Source organism: Amphibalanus amphitrite, unplaced genomic scaffold (genome assembly GCF_019059575.1).
Source record: "Amphibalanus amphitrite isolate SeventyFive unplaced genomic scaffold, NRLGWU_Aamphi_draft 000752F_arrow, whole genome shotgun sequence".
Classification (NCBI taxonomy): Eukaryota; Metazoa; Arthropoda; class Thecostraca; order Balanomorpha; family Balanidae; genus Amphibalanus; species Amphibalanus amphitrite.
Genome location: NW_024882246.1, coordinates 145,971 through 172,052, shown reverse-complemented (window position 1 = coordinate 172,052; position 26,082 = coordinate 145,971). Strand labels below are relative to the sequence as shown.

General features: G+C 49.2%; 1 protein-coding gene across 2 annotated transcripts; it reads left to right on the top strand.

The window, feature by feature from the left end:
- Positions 1-1,394: 1,394 nt before the first annotated feature.
- Positions 1,395-26,082, top strand: LOC122365628 (transient receptor potential cation channel subfamily A member 1 homolog). 2 transcript variants are annotated; one of them, XM_043337002.1, is made up of 23 exons: positions 1,652-1,900; positions 3,909-4,065; positions 6,232-6,426; positions 6,831-6,924; positions 8,559-8,788; positions 11,456-11,696; positions 12,171-12,389; positions 12,842-13,033; positions 13,257-13,357; positions 13,829-14,012; positions 14,351-14,547; positions 14,934-15,144; positions 15,502-15,686; positions 16,119-16,287; positions 16,690-16,813; positions 17,143-17,276; positions 17,617-17,783; positions 18,213-18,399; positions 21,487-21,600; positions 22,397-22,597; positions 22,885-23,061; positions 23,399-23,644; positions 23,970-26,082. In XM_043337002.1, the coding sequence occupies exons 1-23, from the start codon at positions 1,861-1,863 to the stop codon at positions 24,135-24,137; spliced, it is 3,933 nt and encodes a 1,310-aa protein (XP_043192937.1). In that variant the 5' UTR covers positions 1,652-1,860; the 3' UTR covers positions 24,138-26,082. The 2 variants fall into 2 exon arrangements, with proteins under 2 accessions (XP_043192938.1, XP_043192937.1); XM_043337003.1 differs by lacking the exon at positions 6,232-6,426 and having other exon boundaries at positions 1,395-1,900.

Below are 26,082 nucleotides of genomic sequence, written 5' to 3'. Positions count from 1 at the left end.
ATGTTTAGATTACAATAGCCGACGTAACGACTTTAAAGCCGTGCGGTACAGTCTAACTTCAGGCGTAAACTACTAGCGTCATCTAGCGGTAGTATTTTCTAGCTATGGCTCAAAACAATGCCGCTAGATGACACTAGTAGTATACGCCTGAATGTAGACTGCACCGCACGGCTTGTGAATCATTACGTCGGCATAAGGTCAGATGGTCGCGGGTGGCGAAGGCTGGGCTGGCTGCCCCCGGGCCGACCTAGACGTGCCGGGACTGATGTGGGAGAAGTACTGAGATGTCAGTTTGCTTTAGATAAAGTTTTTATTTGCTTACATGCATTTTTTCTTGCGATCTTCGGTAGGTAGCCTAGATTAGGAAACAAATTGAAATTTTCTTCTAAGCCATGTATGCTTTTACATACTGATCTTTTACAAATATTGGAATGCAATTTATCATTATTCGTTACCTATCCATCCATATTTGATGAACTTATATGTTTATTGGCTCGGTGAGGACACCGCAGTCCCTTAGTTACTCAGCAATCAGCAGTCTCATAAATAATTTGTCTGCTGTGAATGCCTTTGATTTGAAAAGCTCTGGACCTCTATAATGGCTCTTAAACATCTAATTTTGTCGCCATTTGTTAGACATGGATCATGGTATACCTACTGCTGGTAGTAGCTAATCTGCCATACCTACGTAATAAACTTTATAAAAATATAGATTTGAAGAACCATTCCGTTTTTCTTTTACAGATTGTGCAGAATGTTTCATGACTTACCATATTTCCCATCTTCAGGTTTTAGCTCAAGCGCTACATGTTTGGAAGACGGCAATCAACAGGCTCAGAATACCGAAAAAGCGTCACAAGATTATTTGACAGTAAGTATTGCACTATTGCCTATTGGGTTTCACGGTGAAGTCACCAAACATCTGAGACTAAGAGCTTTTATCAGGATTGTGTATGCAATTTTTCAATGCAACTATGATGTCCCAACTTTCGTTGTCATCGTGTGGACTAACTGACTAATTGTGCATCACAATCTGTCTCGGGTGTCTGTACCATTTTCAGACGTCTTCCGAAGGCACTCCGTTCCCAGTGACGATGCCGCCCCCTGCTGGCAAGACACTAGCGACATTAGGCGGCACCGACGAGCAACACTGGACATCGCCCTCAACATCGCCCGTCTGCCCGACGTGGAAGAAGTGGACATGACCCCCAAAGGTACGGACCCCATCCCCGGCTACAGCATTTCATTCTCTTACTCATTTCACCCGTCACCTCCAGCGCTTATCCCTGATATCGTCTGGAGAGTACTCTGTCAATGACCGGCCCCCCGTCGACGCGCCCTGGGCTCGCCTCTGATCCAAGGCCACCGCCCGGGGTCCAGCGTCGGCTCCAGTAGCCGTTAGTGAGAACTGCGCTCTCTCTCACGGAAATAGCCCGTCCTCGCCAGACCGGTCGGACCGCGTGTTTACGTCTGTGGCGAGGTCAGCGCTCATCTCTGCGTGTGCCGTCTGCGACTGAAAGTGCAGAGTGAAGTGCATCCAGACTAGGGCGATAACCACATCCACCATAGCCGTGTCGGAATTGAGGCCGCACCGGACGCTCCCTGTCAGTACGACCGACAGACGTTCTTCCAGAACGTATCTCAGTGAAATGTCGCCACTGTTGTGAGACACGCCTGCCGCAGTGTCAGTGTCAGTGTCAGTGTGTCGTCGGACTGACACGCACGTGCCGGCGGCGTCGCGATCGATCCGTCGGCGCCCTGTGAGCCGCGGGAGGCGTGGATGGGCGTGCGTGAGTCAGTGTTCCTGAGAAGCGGCTGAGAGGAGGGTCGCGGAAGGCCGGACGGGACACGTTCTCGGCCATGTCGGATACCGAGCGGTCAGCATCGGCGGCCGCTATCGGTACGGTATTATTTCCAAGATTCTTATTATTTCTGCCTCCGGCCTCCTGAGTCCTGATAGTAAGATCTTTGGACCTAACCATTGGAAATGAACGTAATTGCCCCATAAATTTTGCGTGCCATTTTTGTTCTTAATTTTATTCCCTTTTTGTATCTTATTTCTTTATTCTTATTCCCTTATTCTTATTACTCCCTTATTGTTCTTAATCTTATTCCCTTATTGTATTAACCGAAAAAACTGTCATTGCCATTGCCACTGTTATTGCCATTGTTATCGCCTTTGCTATCCCAATATGGTATGTGACATGAATTAATGTCATGCTTCTTCTTGCTATAACGCTGCAACAGTTATTGTACTGTGGCATAAATAAGTCGTCTTCGCGCGATAAAAACTCCGAGATTGAAATAAATATAACTTATCGCCGTAATATACATAGGTTCTTTAGTTTCGTGCAGGGTACAAAAAAGGGGTTGACTGCAAGAAATTTCCTTCCAGCTATTTGTGTCATTTATTGTTTCGGACATTGAGCGAGGTCCGTTCTAACTCGCTACGGCACTAACCGGCCAGATGCCTCCGAATGCATTGACTTCGCCGTTTGTCTGAAGTGCCCGTCATTACCTAATACCTATAATGTTCCCCGTCTTGGGTGCCGATGACGGCCGCCGTCCAGGCGCCCTAAAACCCCAAATCATGGTCACCATCATCCCCCGTCTAAATCAGCGAGTGTCTAGGCTTAATTTGCATATAACCCAGTGTAGGTATACGAATCTTGGTCTTCATTGCTTAGACGCCGAACCCATGGCTCAGCCGTCACCGCCACGGATCACACATCTACCCGATATCCAGTGACTCCAGCCCTCAGCGACTTGAGAAATGACGCTTATACGGCAATGCTTCCATGGAGGTTAAATGCCTTGGCTTCCAGCAGTGAGCTTTACTCTCTGTTTGAGATCCTTTGGTGATAACGGAGTTCTGCACATCTGCTTGCTGAAATAGATTTAAACGCACAAAGTACGGCATTATGCTGCAGTACCTATGGCGTGTATTAAATAAATCGAGAAATGATCCTAGTGATCGTGTAGCTCTAGAGCCGCTGCTCTGGCACCAGTGGTTTCATGAATCTATAGTGCCCTGGTATCATCAAACGCTTTCAAAACGCTTGGGGTCTATTTCAAAGAAGCTATCTACCCAAGGCTTTATGATACGCCTCCTCTTTTTGTCATAGATGTTTGTTTTATCGAAATTAAAAAGCTCTTTCTGGCTGTTGGTAAGTTATGACTGGCTATAAAGTAGTTGTCTTGCGGTAGAAAATCATAGCGCTCACGTGAATCGCCTTCTCCACATTCTGTGTCATTTTGATGAACTTTTAGGTACATTCTTGACGCGAACATAAGTAGATGTAGATATATAAGTGTCATTAGTCCGAAGTCCGAACCGTCTTTTCCAATTTTAGTCGGTGGGCATTGACGACTTTTATCTGTCGAGAGTGATTGTCGATATTTGTTTATTATCTCCCGGGAACATGTGTCGCTATTTGCGTGGCCCCGACCTCGCGTGTATGTACTCGACACTAGCCGGGACGTTTATCAGCAGCCCAGCGTCAGGCGAGATTAGTGGAGCAGTCCCTGACGTGGTCACGGTGAAATTACACGGCAATCAGTCGGTGCTCAGAGCTCGCCTAATGTGCTTCTGTGTTAGATTGTAGGGTTGTAGATTTTAGCGACGGTACAGACATCATGTATCACAACAAGGGGTATCGAAGTGAGTATAACTAAATGGGACGAATTTGCAGTTTCGTTGTGCTTTCCTTTCAATAATTATCAATAGTGTGATGGTAATTTAGAATCGTTTACTTTTTAATAGTTTCAGATAGATCATCCATGTTCCTTTTCCCGAATTGATGACCACTCTTATTGCCATGGCTCTTCATGTGACTTTCATTGCCGTCATTTTCATCAGCCCCTGAAGTTCCCTCTTTGACCGGTGACCTTCCTCTCTGTGTCCCCAGTGAGCGATGCCGGCTCGGCGGGCGGCGCCGACGCCGAGCCGGTCCCCGATCCGGGCACCCCCGGCTCCGGGGACTCCATCGACACCAACATGGTGCCACCCTACGAGCGAAACACCGACATGACCGACGAGGAGCTCAAGCAGGCGCGCTCCAGCAGGTAGGCTCGTCACTCCCGGATCGGACTCGATCCCTGCCCGGGTCCTGCGGCCCTCAGCCCTGCCTCTGGTCTTTTCCATGGTCATGGCCTGTTACTGGGCACTAACTTATCCTGATCCTGTTTGCTGAGGCAGACCCAGCTCCATGCTCGCGTCTTACACCCTGTGAGGTTATATCATAGCTCCTGTTTGGTTTGGTATCGTCAGTGTTCCGTCTAGCGTAGGATACGAAATTTAGCTGTATGACGTTATCTTTATTCAACGGCATGACTTCCCAGCACATTGATGTGAGGCCGAGGGCGTAACTCTGGGACGTTTTCAAGGTTTTTACCTGTTTTCACTTTCATTGTGTGGTAATAAGTAGTCCTTTTCACTTTTTCGTTGATAATGTTTTGGAGGCTTTTAAGCGTCGCATGTCTTTATGCCTCATTCGTACGCTTTATATGTTCTTGGTATGTTAGCTGGAATTTGCTTTTGTTTGTTAGCTTTTGTTGCTTTTGTTTTGTTCGCTTCATCAGGTGTACGCTGCACGTTTAACCGTTTCCGTCCTACCATTTCTCTACCGCTTTAGCCGATTCCTTCTGTTTCCTCCCTCTCTTCAACGTACCGCTTGCTTTTAGGTTATTCGTCTGCAGATGGTGCCAAACTGCACATAAGAAACCTTAGGCCCTCACATAATATCTAACATGCCAGAGTAACATGTAATGCAATACCAACAAATTCAATGGGTTTAGATCAGGGATGCGGAGCCGTGGAAATTTCAGACGGCTCCGGCTCCAGCTCCGGAGAAAAAAAAAATCGGATCCGGCTCCGGCTCCGGCTCCGGGTGAAATGTCATGGCGGCTTCGGTTCCGGCTCCGGCTACGAGTAAAATGGTCCGGATCCGGCGGCTCCGACTCCGGCTCCAGTACTCAGTACATCCTCTATACAATTAAATACGGGTGGAAGAAAAAAGACGAATGGATTGGTTCACGTTGCTTCTGTATTTGCATAACAAGGCTATTTTGGAAACCACATGTTTTACTGCCTTGTACTGTCAAACCGAGCAGGTCAATAATTTTTTCCTCTTCAAAAAAAGGAGCCAGAGTCGCCGCCTTTTTGACGGCTCCGGGTCCGGGCTATATTGTTTCACGGCTCCGGCTCCGGCCCCGGCTTCGCGTCTCGCGAGGCAAAACATGCCGGCTCCGGCGGCTCCGGCTCCAGCTCCGGCTCCGGCTCCGGCTCCGCACCCCTGGTTTAGATAGTTTTGTTTCGCTTTTTATTTCATATCATTTATTTATTCACTTTAGGTATGTTTATTTCTAGTTCACTTTCTAGTTCACTTTTGAGCTGAGCTGAGATATCGGGGTACCTATAGGTCTTTATCATATAACTAAAGATAAATCGTCTTTTTTCTTGCCAACCAACTCCCAATATTCTGACAGACTTGACGTATTTTACGTCCAAATCGTTCGAACTCGTGCAGTCGAGGGGTCAGCACGTGCTGCGGGGAGGGTCATGTCAGGTGGGCGAACACATGAGACCGCTAATCGCTATCTTATCTTGGTGCCGCTCGGCCTGCCCAGCCAGCCGAGAGGGCCGCCGACGGGCCGGCCCGTGACTGGAGTGGCAGTGGCGCGACTCTGTTGTTCAGTGTTCAGTGCCTTGCCGACTCTGGCGTATAAACGCGGGCTGACGGTGCGGTTTGTGTTGGTGTTGAATCGGACGGGCAGAGCGCCGTCGAGCCGGCGGGAGGCTCTGGAAGCTGTGCAGCAGTGACGCACATACCGCGGGGAGAGCGCGCCTCGGCCGGCCCAGCAGTGACGTCATCGGTGGTCACCGGGATTCCCCAGCCGTCAGTGCAGTGACGTCAGTCGTGTCTCGGACGAACTGGATCGTCAACGAGTGAATCCGACGGGGCGGTCGAGGTGCCAACAGGATGCACAAGAGATCCTGGATGGGTAGACTTGGATCGTATCTCGCGCTAAACTCGAAACAAACCTGGACCGAGACGGCTCCCAGCAAAGTCCAGGCCTAATCTATCCTTGACCCAACTAAGACCAGTCCCTTTCCAATCCATTATCCGCCCGTCGGCCTGTCGGCGCCATGCACTGCATCAGGAGCGACTCGCTACCGGAGACGCCGACGTTGTGTGGCCCGATGACCTCAGGTCACGGCGGTGACCTCAGGTCGGCCGTGCGATGGAGGTCTCTGGAGGCACTGGACGATGACCGGGCGGCAGCGGCGGCGGTGCCCCTGCTGGGCCCTCGCCGGTTCTCGATGGAAGATGCGGAGCACCTGGGCCGCGGCTCGGCGGAGACCAGCTTCATCCAGAGCCTGGCGGCGCTGTTCGGGGCGTCACAGCCCCGAAACTCCCTCGAAAGGTCGTATCGCGCGGCGGTGACGGTGACGGGTGAGGGTCGCGAGGGCAACGAGTTAAAACGAGAACAACATCGGAAAATCCGCTGTAGAACAAATGTATTACGTCGTGTGGTAATTTCTTTTTAAAGCAGTTATCTCCGTCCGCATGTCTGCTTTTTGTTGTTCTCCAGTCGCTTTACCGCACTCTATGCATGACGAATTGTTGGCTCGCTTTCACCCCGTCCGTATCTGGTGCCTTTGTTTAGGCACTTGCGCACCCACCTTGCTTTATCAAGCTCAGTCTCTGTTGTCTCATGTCTGCAATGCCCTCGGCCGCAATAATCTGACTCAGCCGCCCCCGCGCCCGTCGGTTGATATCTTACAACACACTGATGACGTCATCTAATAACGTCATGTTTGTTTTCAGGAGCTGCAGCGTGGTGACCGGCCTCAGTCAGGCCATGGCCGACTTTGACCCCTTCAGGAACCACCAACTGGACTTGAGAAAGGGCCTTCATCAGGTCAGTGTGCAAACACGCAGTCCAACAAAATGCAGCGATAAGACGGGAATGTTATGACAGCAGAATAACGTTGGCTGGTAGCTGCATAAAAAAGGACTACGACTTTAAACGATATTTCAGTTTTTATTATTAACGTTATAAGCGATCCAGGCGTGCCTGATAATGCTTCAGAGTAAACGCGACACCTTTACAGGAGTCACCTTAAAACAATGACACCCAAATCCCGATAGACATGACTCATCACGAAATAGTCCAAATGCTTATGTTTTGCGTCTATCAATTCTGCTTCCCTTTAGCCGAACGCATGGCTATTGGTATGGCCCCTCCTCAATACTCATTGACAGTTGCCAAGTAGTGAGACCCGCACGATTTCACCAGTATAAAAATAGGACAGACAGACCATCGTATCTTCTTCGTTTTATTACTTTAGCGAACCAGGTCTGAACTCTGAATGATAAGTTATATCGATTCTGTGATTCAGCCAATGATTTGGACTTTTTGACCAAACGATTAACTATTTTCATTTTAAAGCGTCCGCCTTCCGAGTACCAGGTAATATAGCATGAACAAATCGAGACGGAATAAATGGAATCAGTGTGCTCTCGTATATGTTCTTCGCATGAATTGGATGATTCACTGGCGTTCCTCACCACTCAGAAAGCCCCGATGAATTCGAGTTGTTGCCATGTTATGATGATGTGTTTGACAGCTATTTGTAACACAACTGTAACAGACCGTGCCATGTGTCAGTTACACACAAATGGTCGTACGACTTGTGTGCTTGTGGGCACTGATCTACCTATGTTGCAACTGACAAACTATTCGGTGGTGAAGGTACACAACTAAAATTGCCGAAACATCGATGTTGTTTTACTATTATATGCTGTAATTGTCTCTATGGTGAATGAAAGTGTTATGTTGTGCCTGTTGTGTCGTCTTTTCAACATGAACTCCTGTCCAAACACTGTCGGTAAGTTTTGTCTCCTACATCAGTGATTGATGTCAATGTTGTACGATTTATATTTAACTTCATGGCTACCCCTTCAGTGTCTGGTGCACCTGCCGAGGCACATGCTATTACTTTGGCCAATCGATATCAGGAGTTTGCTCCGTGTAAACTACCACTTTATTTGCCTGCTAGTGTTCACACATGTGTGTTTGTTCTTTTGGTGCGACTTACTGTAACTACGTGCATCGTGCAATGCATTGTTATACATGATATGAATCAAACTATTTGAGCGCACATACGACTTACGAGTATGTATCCGTTCATGTGGTCTGTTTACTCTCATTCACATCATTGAAGCCGCAGAGGATATGCAGTGCGGAAAAAAATACGTCACTGGCCACTAGCTTGGCGTTCCTTGTCCTCCAAGCCCTGACTATAAATTGGCGACCGTGACGCTGACTCTGACTCCCTCCCACCTTTGACTCCAACTCCGGAGGAGATGGCACGCAAGGGCGACTCTGACTCTGAGTCTGACTTCCTCCTACCTCCGACTGGTCCGGACTCTGAAACTAACCACTTCAGGTGGCGCGAGGGCCACTCTGACTCTGAATCTGACTCCGGCGACTACGGGTAGGTGGCGCGGAAGGACGACTCTGACTCTGACTCCGACTCTGACTCTGTGCAGGTGGCGCGGGAGGGCGACTCAGAGGCGATGCGGCTGCTGCTGGACTCGCTGTTGAACCAGCCGCAGCGGCTGCAGCGCCGGTTGAACCAGCTCGACTCGGAGAGACTCTCGCCGCTGCACTACGCCGCGCGCTACAACCGACTCGAGACGGTCCGGCTGCTCATCAAGTACGGAGCGCGCACCAACATCCGCGGGGAGGACGGCCTCACGCCGCTCCACTACGCCGCCAGGTGAGGGAAGCGAGCAGGGTTGTGCTCGACTAAAAAAAAATTGCCGACTCGACTCATCATTCAACTTCAGAAAGCCCTGACTCAACTCTGACTCAAACAAGGAGCTGATTTTTCCCTTGACTCGACTCATGACTCAAGCGGCTCAATGAAAATATGAGTCGACTCAAACTTGACTCAAATTTTTTGTTGAGTCAAGTGAGTTGACTCAAAATTGACTCAGATAAAAAAGTTGCTGAGCGGGGGTGGGGGTGGAAAAAAATCCGGCAGCAGAGCCAGCGCGAAGTTGTTAAGCGGGGGGAGGGGGAATGAAAAGCTTGGTTTTAGAAAGTTGAGTCAGCTGACTCATGTTCCTAAATGTTTGACTCAACTCAATGTCAAAAGTTATTTTACTGACTCAACTCTGACTCAACTCAACGCCTTAATATTTTTGTCCGACTCAACTCTGACTCAACTCAACAGCTCAACATTTTATCCGACTCGACTCAAATCTGACTCATTTGAGTCAGAGTTGAGTCAAATTTCTGACTCGACTCATGAGTCAAGCACAACCCTGGAAGCGAGTTAACGGCGGCTGGGGGTGTGGGGAGTGGGGGCGACGGCACGCTGAGCTGAACATCTTGGAGCGGATGGACGCTGCCAGTCAGGTGTGCGACACGATGTGCAGTTTCGGTTTTTGTCGCTTTTTTCTTCGCTGACTGACCGTGTTGGCAACTCACCGTATGCCCTCAGGCGTAACGTGACGCTATTAAAAATGAAATGATCAATGCTGCATGTTTTATCGCGTGGATATGCAACTCGCCATAGAAACACAAACACACCTGACTCCTCGCTCTTACCCCCCCCCCCCCTGTCCAGGTCACTTCGTGGTATACAGGGACCTGAGGGATCGCCTGTAGGTGCGAGGGCTTAGCACTAGGAATTATTCAGTGTTCCGACACCCTGATTGCTGGGGTCGGGACGGCCACCCCCCGCTCCCGGTCGGGGTCGGAATATCGACCAAGGGGCGTTTGTTCACCTTAGACAACGGTTGGTGCCGTACCGCCCGCCTTCAGACACCAGGCACTAGCCTGGTGCGGTGGTGCCAGCTCCAGGCACCAGTTAGTCTGCTGCAGGCACCATTAACTATTGAGTCTGTTCCGGGCACAATAATACATTAATTGCAGTTGGTGCCAGCTTCAGTCACCGGTTAGTGCCAACCAGACAACAGTTAGTGCCAGCTTCTAAGATATTTCACCAACAGCTGCCTCCACCGGTGACAGCACACCCACCCGATGTCCACGATATGCACCGCCCCACTCATCCCTCTTCCGATGGCAGAAGCTGCACTATTTCCACCACTGCATTAACGTCACCCAGCTTCTGATGGGCACCACTGGTCGATAGGTCAAGTGTTATTAATTACCGCAGCTTGGCGTCATGGTGGACGATGATTCTGGGGTGTCGTTATATTTGCGAACTTGTGTGGTGTTCCGAAAACAGCAAGCCATATACGAGCCTCGCCATATACAGCAAGCCTCGTATATCCACTGTGTGTCCAGTTTTCTTTTTGTAGTGAAGCACTGAAGTGGAACCTACACACTGAAATTGTGACCCGTCCTTACTGCTCACCACCGATTCTGTTTGGCCTCTGCTATTCATTCTCCCGTTTGTGGTGTTCCTTGGTACCTTAGTCATTATCGATTCGTTAATTCCTTTTATATTGGCGACATAGCTGACATTTTCTGTAGTCGACCCGACTAAAAGAATCATGCCGACCTTTGTCTTGTCGTTGACGGCATGATATTGACGGCACGACACGGCATATACACGGCATGTACGACACGGCATGTACGTACGTTCCCACCATTCTGGCTCATTATGGGAAGGTCAGAAACAAAATGTCGGCCGGATCGGCTTTCTCATTAGCGGCTCTGACGTACTAGACTCCTTTTGGCAAATGAGCACCTTTCCCCTTGAAAATACCGCTACGCAGCTCCTAAGACATTTATTAAAAGCTGTCAATGAATTTTTGAAGGAACCAGAGAAACAGTCATTAGAATTTATTCGCATTAATTACATTTACTAGACATACAGGTATATTTCGCTGAAAGGCAACGTCTTCGAATGTTATCAACGGCTGAATACCCGACTGAGGCGGAAAAGAAACGACTGAACTAGCCTCCCGGTCAGGTATATACCAACGGCTCAGGCGCTCTCTATGTCCCTCCAACCTCCTCTTTCCGACAGGTACCGGCGCCAGATGCCGTCCCGGGCGACCTCAAGTCTTGATAGTGCTGACCTCCCCTCCCTGTCCCCCTCCCCGTCAGGTACCGCCGCCAGCTGCCGGTGACCGAAGCGCCCTCTGCCCATGACCCGCTGACCTCTCCCCTCTCCTGTAGGTACCGCCGCCAGCTGCCGGTGACCCAAGCGCCCTCTGCCCATGACCCGCTGACCTCTCCCCTCTCCTGTAGGTACCGTCGCCAGCTGCCGGTGACCCAAGCGCCCTCTGCCCATGACCCGCTGACCTCTCCCCTCTCCTGTAGGTACCGTCGTCAGCTGCCGGTGACCCAAGCGCCCTTTGCCCATGACCCGCTGACCTCTCCCCTCTCCTGGTAGGTACCGTCGCCTGCTGCCGGTGACCCAAGCGCCCTCTGCCCATGACCCGCTGACCTCTCCCCTCTCCTGTAGGTACCGTCGCCAGCTGCCAGTCGCCCAGGCGCCCGTCGAAGAACGGTTCTCCACAGCGACAGTGACGCCGCCGACTCCGCCCCCCGAGCAGGAGGAAACGGTCATCGACGTCCTGGTGGATAACGGCGCCGACGTCAACGCCAAGGACGTCTACGGACTGACGTCGCTTCACTACGCTGCCATGCGCGGCAACGACCAAGCCGCGCAGCAGTTGCTGCAGTGCTCCAACGTGAACCCTGAGGTGGGTGAACGACGAGGCGCTCCAATTCGTAGAAAATAGCGATCAATGAGAAGTAGTCGTCAGAAACTGATATATATATATATATATATATATATATATATATATATATATATATATATATATATATATATATATATATATATATATATATATATATATATATATGTGTGTCATGCTTGTCAGTACCTACATATTTATTCAGCGGAGATTTATCGATCCGTTTTAAATGTTACATGGGATTTCCGCATGGTGTGATATCTCTTCATCATTGATAATTGAAATATGATCATCATCTGGCGTGTGTGTTCTTCAAATTTTCTAACGTGAATTAAATTACAATTCCCAAAATTTTCTGAATCCTAAGTCCTAACAAGCATTTTCTTTCTTGTTAGATTTACCTCTGACATTTGACCGCTGACATCTCACCCCTGACCTCTGAAATAGGACCTCTGACCTTCTGACCTCTGCCCTCAGGCCAAGGACAACCAGCAGATGACGCCGCTGCACATGGCGGCCACCTACGGCTACCCGACGGTGACGGCGCTGCTGCTGAAGCTGGACGTGCCGCTGCGCTGTGTGGACGAGGAGCAACAGACGCCGCTGCACAGCGCCGCCAAGGGCGGACACTGCCGCATCGTCAGCATGCTCATCATGGCCGCCCGGGAGAGGTCGGGAGCGACGGTGGTCAAACAGGTCAGCGCGCGGGGCACGGGGAAGATGTATGCTTGGAGTAAAGAGAACTCTTCTTTTCCATGTGGAGGCCGAGTTGCAGGCCAGTGACGGTGGCCATGGGTCTCGTGCAATGACTTGAAATAAGTCATTAATCATTATTTATATTTGACAGATCATGATTTTCGGGAATCAGGGAGGTCGCGAATGTGTATCATCACTCATATGAGGCACGATTTTACGGAGAAGGTATTAAATGAGAACCAACACTGCTTAAACGGCCGTAGTAAAAAGTTTTATTTACGCACCAAGAACTCACTTCAAATCCATTTCCATGTTGCATATTGTATCTTATCTGCATTCCGATCCCCTTGTATTTATTTCAATGACAATCACTCAGATCTATTTGCCCGTTCAAAGTGCTCCCCTCCCCTCCAAGACACCCTCCCTAACCTCTCCATCTGTTCCGTGTGTAGATGCTGGCTGACCGTGACCAGCGTCAGAACTCTGCTCTCCACCTGGCGGTGGAAAGCGGCAGTCTGTCCACTGTGGAACTGCTGGTGGAGACGGGCGCCGCCGATGTGAATGTCGTGAATGACACGGGTGACTCGCCGCTGCACGGCGCTGTGGTGGGCGGGCAGCTGGACATCGTCAAAATGCTCGTCAGGGTGAGTGGCAGAGGGATGGTAAATCATAGCTTGGTTATAGGTAATGGGATTTTTTTAAAAAGATTGTTAAATATTAATTCCAGAATGCGAATAATTTTTAGTATAGAATATACATAGCTATATTGAGGAGGCATATAAGAGATTGTAGAGATAGAGTGTCAGCCGTCAGTTTTATGACTTTACTGGCGTGGCCTCAAGTCTGAAGGAGGATGTCCCTTTTCAGCACCACGCCGCCATCAACATGCAGAACTTCCAGCACCAGACTCCGCTGCACCGAGCGGCAATGTACAACCACATCGACATCATCGAGTACCTCCTGAGCAGGTGGGCGAGCGGCATACTTCCCGTTCAGTTGGGAGATGGTTCACGCTAAATATTAACATTTTCCTTGTCCGGTGACGGTGCTTGTGCTTTTAGCCTCACAGTGAATGTGGATGCTCGTACACATGCCGGCACCCCGGCATGCATACTAAATCCCTGGACACCCATTCCTTACCTTATTAGCACTGGCAATGTGTGATGTTAATTACTTAGGCTGACATTACCGTGTCTATAAATCCTTGGCACAACATTACTGACACCTACCGCGAGCTCATAAGCGCCAAATATCAGTGCCTTTTATAAGGCAGAGCCATGGGACATATCACATACGTCATACGCCATACATAATCATGTATCGAGCGCTGCTCATTTGCCTGCGTTACTCAGTTTCACGCAGACCTATCTAATTTTTCCGTTAGTTTATCGCCCGCTCTGAGTCTTCTTCATTTTCTCACTCACCTCTCTTCCCCACAGACGAGCTAACATCGAGCGGCTGGACACGGACAATTTCACGCCGCTGCTGCTGGCGGCTTCGGCGGGTCATGCGCGAGCTGTCGAAACCCTTCTGCGGCACGGGGCGGACATCAGTGCCACCGACAAGTACGACATGACGGCTATCAGCTGGTGCGCCAAAGAGAACAACGTTGGAGCGCTGGAGGTTTGTACGGTCGGCTCCGGATGGGGAGTTCATTAGATGGGGAGTGTATTGAATGGGAACCTTGGCAGGGGAGGTGGATCCTAGAGGCACTGCATCACCGGAGGATGAGGCAATGTGTTTAAAAAATGCTCTGGAGTCTTCTATGTGTTGGAGAGTCAGGTTACCGAAGGATTTTTGCCGTGATCCGCGGCATCAAACCCAAAAGGTTGTCTGGTCAGTGAATCTTACTTTTTGTAAACCTACCACATCGTGGTGCTTCCAATGCCCAATGTTTCTCTTAGTCACACTATCCCGTGACAATCCGTGCCCTCTCATCATACCCTCTCATTTCCCCACAGGTTCTATTGCGTCACTGTCAAGCACCAGCACTAGTCGACTTCAGTGACAAGTACGACAACTCGCCACTCCACTTGGCGTGCCGCGAGGGCTATCTGGCCATTGCCCGTGCACTGCTCGACGCCGGCAGTCGGATTGATAACAAGAATGAGGACGAGCAGACACCGCTACATGTGGCTGCTAAATACGGCCGGACGGCGTGAGTGTGAGAGGGACGCGGAGTGGGAGGATGTGGGAGGATGTGGGAGTGGGAACAGAATGGGACCGGGGAGTGGGACGGAATGGGACCGGGGAGTGGGAACAGAATGGGACCGGGGAGTGGGACGGAATGGGACCGGGGAGTGGGACGGAATGGGACCGGGGAGTGGGACGGAATGGGATGGCGGGGAGTGGGACGGAATGGGATGGCGCCGGAGTAGGACGAACTGGGACGATGAAAGAGAGACACGTGTGGAGTGATGTGATAGTGGGACACTGTTCAGTCCCTAAAATCGTTTCCTTCTGGGGAGTGTGAATCACTAGCTAATGCCCTCATTGATGATGGACGCATCACCCTATCACCCTGCCCCTCCCCCTGTTGATCAGTGTGGTGAAGGAGCTGCTGCACCGCGACAACCTCATCATCACCGATCAGGACGAACAGCAGAACACCGCGCTACACGTGGCCGCCCTCGAGGGACACCAGCTGGTGGTCGAGGCACTCATCGAGGCAGGTGCCGCCGTGGTGGCCCGAAACGTGCATCTCTGGACACCACTCGACTGCGCGTCGGCCAAGGGCTGGAAGAACACGGTTAAGGTAGGCAGAGGGGAATGGTAGGAAGAGGAAAGGTAATCGCTTGCGTGTTTCGCTTATTAGGTGGTCGGATATGGACTACAATTATCGACATTGAAACTGACACTCTATTCCAATGATTCTGCAATGTCAATGTTCGTGTCGAACTCCTTGTGTAGATAAACCGAATATTCGCAAGAACATCAAAAACGCTAAGAACGTCTTTCGGAAAAGCGCATAAATCATTAGCTCTTATAGGAATGCAGATAATTTTATCAAATATCCGTTACCACAACTCACAATTTTGCTGCGCCCCGGTGTCTACGAGCTCATCCTACCTTCCGCTCTCCAGTAATAATGTCACCCCCACCTGCCGCACAGATCTTGTTGGCCAACGACTCTCCTGTGGACCCGGTGGACAAGTCCAAGACGACGCCGCTCCACCTGGCGGCCAGAGAAGGTCACCGCTCCGTGGTGAAGGTGCTCCTGGAGGCCGGAGCCCTGCTCAGTGCGCGAGACGGCAACGGAAAGGGCGCCCTCGAGCTGGCCATTCTCAACGGCCACAGGTGGGTGGTTGGCGGGTGGAGGGGAGGGAGTATGGCTGGGACGGTACCTGATGATTGATAAGAGAAGACACAGTTAGAGAAAGGCACAGGCACGGGCTTCTTCATAAAGAGAAGTCTGTAGCACAGGCTATGGCTCATACAAGCCCTTGGGTTCATACTTCATATAAGGCCGTATAAAGGCTCATAGTTCAGAATAGTGTATTAAACGATCACAGTTGGCCGTCGTAGATGCGATTAAATTACGGTTAAATCAAAGAACACAGTTACACCATTATTGTTATGTCACCATGTCAGACTCTCCTCGGGACAAAGGCTTTGGGTTCACTAATTGATATGCGTTAAGTATATTTTTTCCAACACTTCCTTTGAAGCCCAAGCCTACGTACTGCTAAGGTCTCGCCACCCAATGACGCACGCACGCCCGTTCCGCAGAGACGTCGTGTCGACAATTCTGCAATCGGACCAGTGGCGTGACGCGCTCAATAACGTGACGCAGTCGGCACGTAACGTGCGCGTCACACCGATCCGTCTGCTGATCAAAAAGTACCCCGACCTGGCCGAGGAGGTGTTCAACATGTGCACCAAAACCAATGGCTTGGAGGTGGGTGTGAGCGGGATGGGGAGGGGAAACGGCGAGTGGAGGGGAGAAATATGTTAGATATTGCTGAGGAACTTAGGAAAGGGCTTCGATAAAGGTATTTTACATGGCATATAAAACATATATTGCAGGAGTGTAGGAGATATGTGTCGTGGTTACAGAGAAGGAGAATAGGATGCATTGCTCCTATCTAACTTACGAGTCACTTGCATTCTATGAGTTCTGTGCTATTGCTCTTGCACTCGCTTGTATGTTTATAGTTCTGTCTGCCGAACCCCTCATTCCTCCTGATAATAACTAATGTGCATCTTATGAGTCCCTGACAGCGTATCCGCCATTCGAAGCCTCCAGCATAATGATAGTCTCTTTCCGAAAATGACGATGACTCGTTGCCGGCTGCCCCAGCTGAATGACAAGAACCTGGCGGTGACGTTTGACTTTGAGTTCGTGGACGACACCTACTCCTCCGTGCAGCCACCGGAGGACGACACAGAGCTCAACGTCAGAGACGACACCTCGAATGGCGCAGGTTAGTCTGAGACAGCACGGCTGCGCAGTTCCTGTGGATCGATCATTTATGCGTCTTGTCAAACGCGTCTTTTTAGCGTTGGCGACTACCTTGCAGTCAACATGATTGTCTTATCCGCGCTAACATTTTCCTCAGTTGTGCTTTCATTACCTTCTGGGCGGTTACACTGGAAAACACACACAAAGTTACAGACGGCAATGTGTCTCTAGCCTACAGGGAACACTGTTTCTTCAGCTCACTTACGTGCTCTCCTGGCATGATCTGCCGTTGGTGCCGGTCGCCGGAAAATGACAACTGACTGGATGATCAGTTGTCCTTCCCTGATGCAGGTGACGCTCTCTACCACTACTCCTGCTACGCTGACGACGGCACGGTCAAGGACTCGGCCCACCCGTACACCATGGACTCGACGGTCAGGAAGAACAACCACCCGCTGATGATCATGGTCCGCGCCAAACGGGTGGTGAGTAGCGAGCTGTTCGTATCGCGCCTCAGGACGTTTGTATTTGTCAGTGCCCTTAGCGCTCCTCGGTTTTGTGTGAGAAAAACGGTTTGCTGAGCGTTTTATCTTTATTTCAATATCACCCATACATCAAGGGATATTGTATGTAGGAAGCCTGGGATCACAAACGTTCCTGCAGATTTACGTGGAAATGTATGTTGTTACTCACTTTATTTTTCGAATTTAAATAGACAATTGCTGGGTTGCAGCGCTCGTCTTCCGTAAGGTTCGTGTCACATCGTACGTATTTGATGCGATTCGAACTCCGATGTCTCAGCCGACGCAACCTTCCCCGTTTCAGGCGCTGCTCGGCCACCCGCTTTGTCTGACGCTGTTGCACTTCAAGTGGCACCGGCTGGCGCGCTACCTCTACTACGTCAACCTGCTGCTCTACATCACCTTCCTGACCTTCCTCACCGGCTACCTCATCTCCACGCCGCCGCCGAACGCCTACACCGACAAAATAGCGTCAGTAATCGTGGCGGTGTGATCGAATCAGACACTGACGTTTTTCGTTTTGTCGTTCGTATTAGCTATGAAATGTCTCAGAGAAATCTGACAAACAGTTGAAAATGGACTCATGAACTGTAGCGGCATTTACATTAAAAGATTGCCTGACTGTTCAAGGATTATATCCCAGATCATATTCTGTTTTAAGTTTTCCCTACTTGCTTTCCTAGAAACTACCTTTGAGCTGAACCATTAGTTACATTATTCTTCATGCCTCCCGAACTCGCCGAGCAAAAATTTGTAGAGTAGGTGTGTTTATTCAACGATAGTGGAAATCTCGTCGACGGAAAGTGCCTGAACGCTGCAAAGACAGTATGCATTTTCAGCTGATCATTACGAATGACCCGTTACCTTACGACTCCGTCCACCCGTTTCTGGAACCCTCAGGACAGCCGCTGACGCGATGTCGGACTCTTCTGTCTCTGAAGCTCTCCCGAACAAGACGTTTGTGGCCTGTCCCGAGATCCGCGCCTGGCTTCACGAGGAGCAAAACCTGTTCGCCAGCGTGGGCCGCTACGTGATCACGGTGCTGGCCTGTCTGCAGCTGCTCAAGGAGCTGGGCCAGGTGTTCCAGGTAGGCAGAGCAGCGGGAGAAAGGGAGAGAGGAGGAGAGGAGAGGGAGACGTTAGGGTGGTGAGAAGGGGAGAAAATTGGGAGCCGCATTTTTTATTGAGTACTATGTTATGCGTAGAGAGCGAGTTAAAGCTGGGCGAAATACAAAACTATTGCATGTGCTCACGGAATACTTAGCTTATTGTTAACACGTTTAAGTAAGAACATTCTGAGCTTAAATATTGTAGTTATTTAACGAACAACTGTCTGTAAACGTATGAAAAATAGCTGGTAGCGAGACGTATGTCGGTGTCATGTATCCCGTACTTACACATGAGCAAATAAGGTACACAATACAATCATAGTTGCGGAAGGTATGCAAACTTCGCTTGTAGTGCGCATTGACTTGCTTGTACATGTGAAGTTACCTATTGCTCTTTTAAATCGAGTTCAAGCAATGATCGAGAGACAGGCTCACTACTGACCCTTATCTCTACGGTATCCCTAGTACATGTACTACTTGAGCTCGTTGGTAAGGGAACGACAGGTTTGGCGCGCAGTGCCTCGGCTTGCTTCTGTTTGCTGTGAAACAGGCCTTGGTTTGAAGAAGGAAATCCATTGAGAGATGGGACACTGTGTGCGTGTGTGCGTGTGGTTTCAACATGCTTGCAGTCGCTCAGTTGAGTATGACACTTCAAAGACTGACAATGTAGGTATATTGTATACAGGGATGAGTTCACTACGGTACATCAAAGCAACATATACTTATCTATCGGATCTTGGACACTTAATATATCGTATTTTTATCGATATCCGAATAGCGAGTCGATCTGTTGATACAGGATACATATCCATTCTCCATGCACCTTGCGACATTGCCTTCCAAATAGCTCAGACGACACTTTGTTGCTATGACGAGGGATGGAATAAGAGATTAGGCTAGCGCTTGGCAGCCTTATTCTGGCATATGTGTACCCGCATGCATGATATCCTCTACCCCGCAGCAAACTTCTTGCGACTGATCTGCCTTACCACCTAAAGTCAAAACGCTTCGCCCGATAAATGTGTTGCTGCGTGCTTCGCGACTGAAGCGTTACAACAGATAGGCTTGGAATGGTTAATTACCAACGTAGCATTTTACGTAGGTATTTATTGAACATCGTTATGTTAGTGCAAATTCTTGATGGGTTACATTTTGATTACAGAATGTTTTTCTTTGATTTAACTTTTTTCTTTCTTACATGTTTTACGACCTTACTTCCTAAACTAAGCATAAAGCCGTTATGCATTAGTTACGGGAATTTACGAACGTTTTTTTTTTTTTAGAAGAACTCTTGTGTGGTCCGTAGATGCATGTGTGCGTTGAGTAGTTTCCTTAGTATGTAGATAGATTAATATCCGCATCATATCCCTCCCCTACGTGTAGGTATGTAGGTGCTCATTTACGAGCAAATACCGCCCGATCGTTTTTTGGCGGCATTGTGGCGCCGATGTCCGGCCGTCCGATGTCTGATTGTCTAGTTTCCAGTGTCTAATGCCCAATATCTAGTGCCCGCGGTCGCATGTCAGCCGCCCGTGCCGCCCACCCTACCCTCTAACCCGTTTCGATTGACGTTCCAGCCGTTTCGCGAGCGGAAGGTAAACTCGGGTTCGCCGTTAGCACACGACGTTTTCAGTCATCTCGATGTTGCACACTTGATGTTTCGGTGGTGAATATGGCTGTGTCGATGTTGGGTGCCCCCTCCACCCCCCCCCCCGCTGACTGGTCACACGATGTGATAGCGATTTCGGTCTGAGGATATGGCTAAACTGCGACGAATTCTGATGTGCGTTAGTTTTAGGTAAGGCTTACCTTTGGCAATCGTGAGATATGCAGTACAGTTTGCTGCTCTGTCAGGCTGTTAAGTTGGAGAGATGTGTTATTTCCAAGTTAACAACCTAATCTGCTCACTAAGTATCACAGAGTGTCATCATCTATCCGACAAAATATATAAACCGGCACCGTTTATTTGAGCGAAGGCCGAAGGGTCGGTGAATGCTTATTCTTTCCGGGCTCTTGGATCCAGAGCTTGTAGCGTCAGAACGCTTCGGTTTATAAATAACTATGGACGGATGATCAATCGAATTTTGTGATAATTATTGAGCGGTATGTTTCGTCGTCTACGCTCAAGATGATGTTTTCCTGCTGGAATTACAAACACGGCATGGGGCACTGCTTTGTAATAGGATAGGGAATTTGCACAAACACTGACATGTTTGAGCGATTCATCGCACTATGCTACGTACGAGTATGCTAACGGTGCATCACTTGGTCACCTGAGGCCTCTTGCACCAATGGGCCACGTTCATTTCACCACCATCGCGCTTTATTGCGTGTAGGAATGAATGCGTTCAGGTGAATTGTGACAAACTTCACATGCATCTCATTACAACGCTGCCGATGACATATTGATTTATATATTTCTGCACTGGTTTCAAGCTCAATCACCCACAATTTCACCAATATCACATACGAGCACAAGCACCAGCTTTGAGCACTGGGAAAAGACGCCTGGATATACCAGTTACGCACATGCAAAACGGTTCACGAGTTATGTACCACTGCGAATGAGCTTGGGTCGGATTTATTTTAATGCACTTAATCATGCATCCGGACGTAGGTAAGATATATTGACCATGATCGGCTGTAACCGGCCGGCAAAACTTTTTGACTTTACTCGTATTCATCGCAACCGTTTTTGGAGTTTCGCCGTTTCTTGCGTAGGTATTGACTCACGTAACTTTTTAAAACTCGGTGTCTGATCCTTATGCCTCTGCCGTGATTGAGGGCTAAGCCTTTGCAACTATTTGGAATCACTTGAATATTGCAAACGAGCTCGCGAAGACTATCCCGAGTGTGTTGTGTATTCTGTGTTTATGTGACTACCCAACTCGACCCTCGTTCCGCATCTCCACTGTGTAAACATGACCTGTCTTTACCTTCTAAGCATAGCCCGACGCAGCTTTGTAACATCACCTTACCGACCTGGCCTTATCCGCAGCACCCTGCCACACCCCACGCCGCCCTCCTCGCAGCTCTGTCGCTAACTCGTTGCCGCCGCTATCTCAGGCTCGTCTTCACTATTTTGGCTGGAACAACACTCTGGAGTGGACGTGCTACGTGTGCGCCCTGCTGCTGGTCTGGGACTTTGACGACTGCTCGCGGGACACCGGCGTCAGACAGGTCAGTTTGGAGGTCAAATGGGCTAGTCCGGGGTCAGTCTGTGGTCAAATAGGTCGGCTCGGGGTCAAATGGGTTAGTCCGGGGCCGGACAAATTACCAGGTCGGTTTGGTGTTTGGTCTATTCGGGTTAAAATGGGCTAGTCAGGGATCAGCCTGGTTTGTTCGGTTTCAGGAAGATCATCAGATCCGTTTTGGGTCAGTGCGGGGTCAAATTGGTCACCGGTCAGTCCGCGGTCGGCCGGTATCGGGTGGATTAGCAGGTCACTGTTAGTTCGAGGTCAAATGGGCCATTCTCCTGATTTGAGGTGGGTTAACGGGGCAGGCTAGTCAGAGTTCGGAGCATAAGCTGCGGTCAGATAGTCATTCGAAGTCATTGGGTCAGTTAGGGTCAGCGGGGTCATGTCAGGGTCTGACAGTTCGATTTGAGTCCGAAATGTCGGTTTGAGAGTCAGATGTTCGTCGCGCAGCCAGGCCAGGTGGGGTCTTACATGGTTGTGTTTCAAACCTGTCCAACCTGACAGTGAAACCTGATTGTGTGACTGAGCGGTGTCGTTTCGCATGGTTTCGCTGAGCATCATTTATTTTTCCCCGGACTGTGTTTCATCGTAAAAGGTGTGCTTTTGTTTGCGTTAATTGTTCCGATGCATGGCACCAATCTATGTAGATGTCAGTGCGGTGCCAAGCGCCAATTTGGCACCGCACTGCTCCGTTGGTCATTATCGCTGTTTTTCGAATGATATGTCGTTAGTTGAGTCAGTTACGGCGGTAAACCAGCAGCTCCCCTCCCGGTTTTCAGCTGTGGCAGTGGAACGTCGGCGCGGCGGCCGTATTTCTCGGCTGGATGAACCTGCTGCTCTTCATCCGCAAGTTCCCCGTGTTCGGGATCTACGTCGTCATGTTCACTGACGTCCTCTCCACGTTCAGCAAGTTCTCGGTCGTCTTCTTCCTCTTCATCACGGCCTTCGCCATCAGCTTCTTTGTCCTGCTTCAGAATCAGGTTAGGCTATTTGTCATTTAAATCATGTGTAAGTTTCTCTGGGCTTAGCTTTAAACGTTTCCTTGCATCATCAGCTCTTATAGCATGTTCATACAGCCGTATCACATTAAATCTTTTATACCTTTCGATACTATCTACCCTATGCTTTTTATAACTGTTTTCACCGAAGCCTTTTCTAGCGACATGGAAGTCGGTGGTTTTGCTATTTTCTGGTACCTATGTTATTTTTGGGTATGTGCATCTATCGTCTCGCTCACCCATAACACCCTATGTATTTTTTTTTTCAGGCGGAGTTTTCGTCTGTGGGAAAGTCGCTGCTGAAGACAGCCGTCATGATGATTGGCGAGTTCGACTACAGCAACATCTTCTTCGACGACTCGCAGACAGTGCCGTTCCCGGAGGTCACCTACACGCTATTCGTCGCCTTCCTCATCCTCATGTCCATCATCATCATGAACTTGCTGGTGAGTGGAACGGACGATGTGTTCCTTCTTCAGGGTGAAACAGCGTGCTTCATTCATCGCCACGTAAGGCGAATCGTTTCTGGTCCTTCTACTAATTCATTTCAATCGGACGGCTAATAAGATCGAGTTCGCACTATTTGGTATTAGCTTATCGTGACACCAAGCGTTCTCGGATGACGTTTTTGCTCGTCGCATATATTTTATGCCATACTCTTCAAAATGACTCAAAACATTTTAACTCCGGTAGTGCTACCGAAATCATTGACGTAACAGCGAAACCCATTCAAGTGTCGCTTCTCCTGCTAACTAACATCCAACCACCCCTTCCCCCTCTCAGGTGGGTCTGGCCGTCGACGACATCAAGGCCGTCCAGGAGCAGGCGTCGCTGAAGCGGCTGGCGATGACGGTGCAGCTGGTCCTAGACGTCGAGTCCATCCTACCCGACTTCATCCTGCGGAAGCTCACCGTACGCACTATGACCATCTACCCCAACCAGCGCAAGAAGAACTTCATCGCCAAACTGTGGCGCGGCGACTTTGCCATGAAGGAGGTGGCAGAAAAGATGATGGCCGACGCGGAGAAGGTGGGTCGAAATGGGAGGGAGCTGGGGAGGGCGAGCTGTGTTGATGTCGTCATGGAACAGGCCTTTCTTGTTGCGTTTGCACTTTGCACAGTATATTATGAACCAGCGACACCAGTGTTTTGTTTCGCTCAAATTCCGTAGAGCTAGAGCTACAAAAAATCAATGGATTAGGTGTTTCATGGTTTCGGCCAAAATATCGATAAGACCACGTTACAGCCTTACGTATTACGCGTTACGTTTTAATGAAGGTATCGTCTGTGCTGTTTCGATACGTACTACTGTGCTCGGGGAGACATAGTGACGCGTTTCGTTCTGTGCCCCGCAGGTTGGCGCTGACCTGGCGCAGGAGACCACCCTGCACCAGCTGCAGAGTCTGAAGACGGAGGTGCGCCTGCTGGCCGACCAGCTGCAGACCATCCGCGCCATGACAGAGGCGCTCATCAGGAAGAACGACATCGACTGGGAGGCCGAGGACCGCTACCAGTTCAACTGAACTGCCGAGGATCGCTACCAGTTCAACTGAACTGCCGAGAGCCGTTGTAAGTTCAACGGAACTGCCGAGAGTCGTTATAAGTTCAATTGAACTGCCGAGAGCCGCTATCAGTTCAACTGAACTGCCGAGAGCCGCTACCAGTTCAACGGAACTGCTGAGGACTAGTAGCGCTGGTCGACTTCAAATGGATTATTAAGGTCAGGACAACCTCATCTTCAAGACGTTCACGAAGCAACCATACCAGGACAGCTCCCGTGGAGGCTGTTTCATTCCTTTCTGCACCCGATAATCGGTTTGTTCCATCCAGTACCGTTTTCCGCTTTATTTAATCACGTATACTAATACTATCTGGATCAGATAGTTATTAGTTTCTAAATAGCTAGATATTAATTTCTAGATAACATTTACATCCGACTGCACACTACATATAATGCAGTAATCTAGTATTGGACCAACTTCTGATGTCACATGTCATGGTTTGAGACCTTTTAAAAAGCCTCAAACCATGCCAAACCACCTTCTTGCGGTGCAAAAAATCCCGAAAAGAAACCGTCTACCTTACACAGTATTTGATTAGAACTGAATGACTTCAGAACGCCAATTATTAGGCTTCTATTTGAGAGTAGCCGTTTTTCGGCTGCGATGCGTTGTGCTGTTGTTTGTGGTGCCAGATTCGTGTTGCCTTCGTGCTGTTTGTGACCTGGCTGGCTGGTGCCTGGTGAAGGTACTGCGCTGGTTCGCCGCGGCCAGTGAGAAGGGGCCTCGACTGTGCGGGCTCCGTGATACGTTGTGTGAAGCGCCTTCCCAGTTTCACTGTTTTCTGCGCACAATGTAGCTCTGCGAAGCCAGTAGGTTGAGAAATGAATGGTAGATAGCTCCAGCAGTGCATTTTGCGCATTTGTATACTTGCATATTTGTTCGATGCCAGTGGTCGTGAGATTCGCTTTTGAACGATCAGTGATTGTATCTTTCTAATATTTATGCCTTTAAATAGGCGTAATTCTGTTTAAAGGCAAGACAGACTCGACTAACAAAACTTTGTCAAGTTTAAGCCACAAGTTATTTTTACCTGCCAACAGATCAATGTGATGGACATGTGGTCGCATCGTTTACAACCATAGTACAGGGGTTCCTTAGACTGGTATAATCGGGTGTTTTTAACACACAATCACCGCTGACTTTTCACTTCTTCAGTTTCCCATTTGATATTAACCACTTTGTTTTACCGATGAACACCGTTGTTTGCGCAGTTTTATCACAAATGTGTCGGTTTTACGTCACTGAGTGCTACTAGTGTTGCTGATGTTAAGACTTAGGACATACCCGTTGGTGCTGCTGTAGGGAAGTCACCGGGTTTTATTATTGAGACCTGTGTGCATTGTTTCATGTGTTACAACTTTGCTAAGCGTCGGTGTGTAACTATATCATGTAACATCCTACTTCGGAATTACGACCGTTTTGCCCTGTCTCAGATTTCCGACTCGCAATTGTTCTCTATTCATTATATTCCATTCATGCCGATAACTCACCACAGGTTGCCCTTCCCGAAATGTCATCATTTTTATGCATTTGCGTTGCCGCTAGCGGTCTGACAGGCTGGGTCCGCTTATGTAATACGGAATGGCATTAGCCGACTACCGCAATCATGGTGTTCTTTTGTTTCTTATCACACCTTAGTGAAAGAGATATCGTGAACTTGAATCGAACATTGTGTTTTAGACTGAGTTTGTTTATTTTGTTAAACTGATAATTGTTATCCATTACATAAACCTGTCCTAAATGACTGTCTTTGTCTTTTAGTTGCGTATTTTACGCAGCTTATTTTGTTCCCTTTCCGATGCTTGACATCCTGTCGAGCATTCTAGTGGACCACCAACTCCTCCATACCTGGTGCCTCGAAAACTCATGTCTTGTATGCCGTACTGAATTTATTTAAGGCGCCTTA

Excerpts from the sequence above, each read along its gene's own strand:
- LOC122365628 (XM_043337002.1), top strand. The coding sequence starts at position 1,861 with ATGTCGGATACCGAGCGGTCAGCATCGGCGGCCGCTATCG. Across the intron at positions 13,358-13,828 it reads ATCGAGTACCTCCTGAGCAG|ACGAGCTAACATCGAGCGGC; the intron begins GTGGGCGAGCGG and ends TCTTCCCCACAG. Across the intron at positions 15,145-15,501 it reads GCTGGAAGAACACGGTTAAG|ATCTTGTTGGCCAACGACTC; the intron begins GTAGGCAGAGGG and ends CCTGCCGCACAG.